Below are 6,066 nucleotides of genomic sequence, written 5' to 3'. Positions count from 1 at the left end.
CACCTTTAAATAGATTAGAAATTAAGTGTTTTGCAGAATGACGCATCACACGACAAATGAGAGCCAATGGCGTTTGTGTGATTCATCTCCACTTCCTTGGTATCGTACTTCAGTTGTATTACGGGTAATGATTTTGAATCAAACCATTGATTAGAATAGTTTACACTGAATAATCTTGTTCATTGATCATTTCTGTAGATTACATCGGAGGTTTTCATGGTGTGGTCACATCAGCAAAATATTGCTTACAAGCAAGGTGTCACGATACAGGCTAGGAGACACAGAGGTAAGTGGTCAAACAAGGGTTTTTATTGACAGACTATGGAGTGAACCAGGTGGTGACGAGAGGTGAGTGTAGCGCACACAGTGACAAGGTTCAAGCTTGCAGTGACAGTCTTTTGCTTTCTTGCAGGAATCACGTGGAGCGGTGGAGAATCTGGAACGTCTGAGGTAAGGAAACACACAGGTAATTAGCAAGAGAGTCAGGCTAGGTTCAAGGTTGTGAACGGTAGACCGGACGAAGAGCATGTGTGAGGTGAGCACTAATAAAGGGGAGCTTGATGAGCTGCAGCAGGTGCGGGGAATTAGAATGCAGTTGATTGTGATCTTGTGACCTTCGGTGCTGATGACTGTGTTGACTGTGGTGACTGAAGTGACTGTGACTCTCTGACATTACCCCCTCCCCCAGGGGTGGCTCCTGATGCCCTAACACGACGACGGGGATGGCCACGGCCTCTGGGTGCAGGACAATTCGTGCGGTTACAATGGAATTCCTCCAGAAGTAAGGGGTCTAGGATATCGTCCCGGGCCACCCAGGATCTTTCCTCTGGTCCATATCCCTCCCAGTCCACCAGGTACTCGAGCCGGCCACCCCGTTGCCGTGAATCCAGAATGTCATGGACCTGATAGACTGCAGCCTCTTCCAAAACCTCTGGGGGAGGAGGTGCGTCCGGTTCGGTGGATCCTGTGGTGGAAGGAGAGAAAGGTTTCAGGAGTGAGATGTGGAATGTGGGATGTATTCTGTACCTTGCCGGGAATTGGAGCTGATACGTGACGTCAGTGACCTGCCTCTGTATTGGAAAGGGACCTATGTAGCGGGGATTCAGCCTTTTGCATGGCAGGGGGAGGCGGAGGTCTCGGGTCGATAGCCAGACCCAATCGCCTGGCTGGAACTGAGGGGGATCTGACCGACGGACGTCTGCGAAGAATTTGTGCTTCCGCACTGCACGCTGGAGATGGATGTGTGCTGAGTCCCATACCCTCTCGCTCTCTCGGAACCAGTAGTCCACAGCTAGAACCTCCGAGGGCTCCTCCGTCCAGGGGAAGAGCGGGGGCTGGTAACAGAGTATGCATTGAAAAGGTGTAAGGCCGGTGGTGGATTTTCTGAGGGAGTTCTGGGCATACTCGGCCCAAGGGAGGAAGCGGCTCCAGCTGTGCTGATCGTTTGAGCAGTATGACCGAAGGTAGTGTCCGAGCTCTAGGATCTTTCTCTCAGTCTGGCCGTTAGTCTGGGGATGGTATCCGGAAAATAAGCTGACTGTAACCCCAAGGAGCTGAAAGAATGCCTTCCATACATGCGAGATGAACTGGGGACCCCGGTCTGAAACAATGTCCTCGGGTAGACCGTAATTTCGGAACACATGGTGAAAGATACTCTCTGCGGTCTCGAGAGCAGTGGGAAGGCTTGTCAGGGGGATCAATTTGCAGGCTTTGGAGAAACGGTCCACGACCATGAGCACACACACGTGTTGCCCTCCGAATTAGGAAGATCCGAGACGAAGTCCACCCCGATGTGAGACCAGGGTCTTTGGGGAACAGGTAGGGAAACCAGTTTGCCAGATGGAAGATGGCAAGGGGATTTCGACATGGCGCAGACTGAGCAGCTACGGATGTACCTGATGATACCTTGGCCATACCGGGCCACCAGTACAGAGCTTGAATGAGCGAGAGGGTCCGCTGGCTGCCTGGGTGTCCAGAGCCCGGTACTTCATGAACTGAGCCCAGAAGGGTTAATTGCTGGGAGTATGGAACGTATGTCTTTCCTTCTGGGCCTCCCTGCGGAGCTGGCTCGGTGTGGGTGGCGTCACGGATGCGTTCGGTGAGTTCCCATTGAATAGAGCTGACAATGAGGGCCGGAGGGAGAATGGGTTCTGGATCTGAGGGTTGATCCGGAGCGTGTAAACGGGAGAGTGCATCTGCCTTGGGGTTTTGGTTTCCGGGACGGTAGGTAATGATGAAATGGAAACTTGTGAAGAACGGGGCCCAGCGGCCTTGACGGGGGTTAAGGCGTTTAGCATATGTTAAGTACTGTAGATTCTTGTGGTCGGTGATGACGGTGAATGGAGAAGAGGCTACCTCCAGCCAGTGACGCCACTCCTCCAGAGCTAACTTGATGGCCAGCAGTTCACGGTTTCCGATGTCGTAGTTTTGCTCCGCAGGGGTCAGTTTCCGGGAGAAATATGCGCAAGGATGGAGACGGGGAGGCTCACCAAGGTACTGAGACAGCACGGCCCCGACGCCGGTGGTAGAGGCGTCAACTTCGACTACGAAGGGGGCTTGAGGATCCGGGTGACGAAGGATTGGGGCAGTGCTGAACGCTTCTTTGAGATGGTGGAAGGCTTCGTGGGCATCAGGGCTCCAGGACAGAGACTTGGGCTTGCCACGTAGCATTACGTTATGGGCGCTGTGAGCCGACTGAACTGGTGAATGAATCGTCTATAGAAGTTGGCAAATCCTAGGAATTGCTGCAGTTCCTTCACTGACTGTGGAAGTGGCCATTGCTGAATGCCTGTTACCTTCCCCTGGTCCATCTGGATACCTTCGGGGCTGCTGTTGTATCAGAGGAACTGTACCGTGGAGCGATGGAATTCACATTTCTCCAACTTCAGATATCGATGGTGTTCTCTGAGCCGCTGAAGGACCTGCGTTACATGGTGGCGATGTTTGTCCAGGTTCCGGGAGTATATAAGGATGTCGTCGATGTAGACAATCACGAACTGATGGAGGAACTCCCGGAACACCTCGTTCATGAAGCATTGGAAGACGGACGGTGAGTTGGATAGGCTATATGGCATGACCCGATATTCGTAGTGGCCTGAGGGTGTGATGAATGCCGTCTTCCACTCATCGCCCGCCCGGACTCGAACGAGGTTATACACGCTCCGCAGGTCTAGTTTGGAGAATATGCGGGCTCCACGGAGTTCCTCGAGGGCGGCTGGGACCAGAGGAAGTGGATACGGCAGCTTCACCATCTGGGAGTTCAGGGCTCGGTAGTCGATGCATGGCCTCAAGCCTCCGTTCTTTTTGCCCACGAAGAAGAAGCTTGAGGCGGCGGGTGATGTGGAAGGCCGGAAGAAACCCTGTTGGAGAGCCCCTTTGATGTAATCCTCCACCTGAACACATCCTGGAACGCCTGGTAGTCAGATGGGATCGTACACTTCACCTGAGGCTCAGGGCTTTCGACGAGGGTGGAACACACTTGGATCTGCGAGTATTCGCTCCAGCGAGTGATTTCACAAGGATCCCATCTGACTTCTGGAGAATGTTGGTTGAGGAGGATGATATCCACCGTGGGTCCCTCCAGTACCAGAAATGAGATGGTTTCCTCGTGCAGACATCCAACTCTCAACGTCAGAGGGGTAGCTCGATAATTAACCCTTCCACGCCCAAGCGACTTTCCTTGAATTGTTTCGACTTGGAGCTCCCTGGGCTGCCGCTTACGGGGTTGGTTGAGTAGAGTTAGGAGTGCTTGAGATATAAAGTTCCCCGAGGAGCCTGAGTCGACAAGGGCGGAGACTGAAACAGAGGATTCTGAGGTAAGTACTTGCACTGGAAGAAGGGACAATGTAGAAATATCTGGCTCAAGTTGAATCGTACTCACCGCTGGGCGTGGAGGTCTCACGGGGCAGTTTCTGATGAAATGATCCGGGGAGGCACAGTACAGACACTGTCCAGTTGCGAGGCGGCGAGCACGCTCCATGCAGGATAATCGAGCGGAGTCCATTTGCATGGGTTCTGGTACAGAGGGACCGGAAGCGGGTGAGGCTAGCTGGCGTGCGGCTTCGTCCTCGTAAAACAGGCAGTCAGGAGTTGCGAAATGCGGGAGGCGCGCTGCATGAAATTTTCCAGTCCCACGTTGTCGTTGTAGATCGCCATCTGGCCGCGAATGCGGGCATTGAGCCCCAGGCGAAAAGCACTCAGCAGCGCGGCCTCATTCCATCTGCTGGTGGCAGCAAGCGTGCGGAACTCCAGAGTATATTCGTCAATAGATGATGCACCTTGTCGTAATCGTAGGAGTTGGTCTTGTGCGGACAGCCTTCCAGTGGCAACACCGAAGACCTCCTTGAAATGGTTGGAGAAATCTTCATAGGAGTTAATAATGACACTTTGGGCATTCCAGATCGCCTTCGCCCACAGCAACACTTTGCCACTTAACAGGGAGATGAGAAATGCTAACTTTGATAGCTCGGTGGTGAACCTCTGTGGCTGCATCTCCATGAAGAGAGAGACTTGGAGTAGAAAGCCGCCACACCCAGCTACGTCACCCGCGTAGGAAGCAGGGATGGCCATGGGACATACAGAGACAGGTGCCGGGGCTGGCGCCGGCATGAGGGTAGGTCGAAGGGTATTGACCAATTCCTCCATGTACGATGAAAAAAAAACCAATAATAATTAAGACATCATAGATAGCCTAATTTATAAATCGAGCGGTTTAATCCAACAGAAAAGATCGCTTTATATGACTAACAGATTTAATTCAGGCTTTTACCCTGTGAAGCCTGATATACGAAATAATAGCAATAAATAAATAAATTAATAATAATAATAAATTAGGGCTGTCAAACGATTTTTCGCTATTAATCGCATCCAAAATAAAATTGTGTGTATATTTATTAGGCTACTGTGTATATAAATACACACATGCATATATAGGCTATATTTAAGAAAAAACGTATTTACATACATAAATATACACAGTACACACACACACACATTTAGGTGTCACGACACAGGCTAGGAGACACAGAGGTAAGTGGTCAAACAAGGGTTTTTATTTACAGAGACTATGGAGTGAACCAGGTGGTGACGAGAGGTGAGTGTAGCACACAGTGACAAGGTTCAGAGGGCTGAACTTGCAGTGACAGTCTTTTGCTTTCTTGCATGAATCACGTGATTGAAGTGACTGTGACTCTCTGACTGCTATTATGTAAACACAAACTTTTATTTTGGATGTGATTAATCGCGATTAATCGTTTGACAGCCCTACAAAAATATATATTTTTAATTGAACAGTTTATTGAAATTTACATAAAATATAAAAAGAATTAAAAAAATTATGGATATTCAGTCCAATATTAGTAAAATTGTGAAAAATTGTTTACTTTATAAAAATCATTAAAGATTTCACAACAAAAAGACATGTGAACCAAGGTGGACATTTTTTTACATTAAAAGGCCTTTTACTTGATAAAAAAAAAGCATAAACTATCAACATGCTTTCAGCAAAGTTTTGATCATATTGGTCATTTAGAGAGTTTATTGCGTTAAGCTTCCATTTACCATATTTAATATAGTGATATATGACCCAATAAGACTTTTCACAACAGATGCTTTTTAATAATGCCATAATTGTGTGTAACGCATTTGCAATTGTTTGTTAATTATACATTCATTAATTTATCGAGAGAAGCTTAAACAAAGAATAGCACTTGGATAGAAATAAACCAGAACATAGAAACATTTAAAGTCACAGTGTATTGACGTTGTTAATTCAACATATCACATATTGAAGGCTGGACTCAAACTGCAGTCAAACAACAGGTTCTCCATGAGCAAGAAACAGTGTTGAGTGCATGTGAGTGTCATAGTTAATTCTATCCTGACATTATGTAGTGTAAAGCCAGTGTAAGTGGGTGTAACTGTAGGAAATGGGTGTTTCTCTGTTTTCTGCAGTCAGAAATTCCAGACACAAGCACATTAACGTGCTGTACCTCCGTCTCATTATAAAGATGTCCAGTCAGCATCTGAGAGGAAACAGCCCTGCACGGAGAGCCGGAGAGAGACTGT

The 6,066-nt window shown here is 48.6% G+C and overlaps 1 protein-coding gene across 1 annotated transcript; it reads right to left on the bottom strand.

Moving 5' to 3' along the window:
- Positions 1 to 2,837: 2,837 nt before the first annotated feature.
- On the bottom strand, positions 2,838 to 4,009 carry LOC107742972 (RNA-directed DNA polymerase homolog). Its single transcript, XM_016556060.1, has 2 exons — positions 3,881 to 4,009; positions 2,838 to 3,392 (listed from the first exon to the last, which is right to left on the bottom strand). The coding sequence occupies exons 1-2, from the start codon at positions 4,007 to 4,009 to the stop codon at positions 2,838 to 2,840; spliced, it is 684 nt and encodes a 227-aa protein (XP_016411546.1).
- Positions 4,010 to 6,066: the final 2,057 nt, after the last annotated feature.

This window comes from Sinocyclocheilus rhinocerous, unplaced genomic scaffold, assembly GCF_001515625.1.
Source record: "Sinocyclocheilus rhinocerous isolate Xijiao unplaced genomic scaffold, SAMN03320098_v1.1 scaffold45, whole genome shotgun sequence".
Taxonomy (NCBI): Eukaryota; Metazoa; Chordata; class Actinopteri; order Cypriniformes; family Cyprinidae; genus Sinocyclocheilus; species Sinocyclocheilus rhinocerous.
The sequence above is the reverse complement of the archived record's forward strand: the minus strand, read 5'-3'. Positions and strand labels throughout refer to the sequence as shown.

Bases quoted from the DNA above. Each gene is read 5' to 3' on its own strand.
- LOC107742972 (XM_016556060.1), bottom strand. From the start codon at position 4,009: ATGCAAATGGACTCCGCTCGATTATCCTGCATGGAGCGTGCTCGCCGC. The intron at 3,393-3,880 runs GTGAGTACGATT...GGATGTGTTCAG, and splicing joins TGAGACCTCCACGCCCAGCG to GTGGAGGATTACATCAAAGG.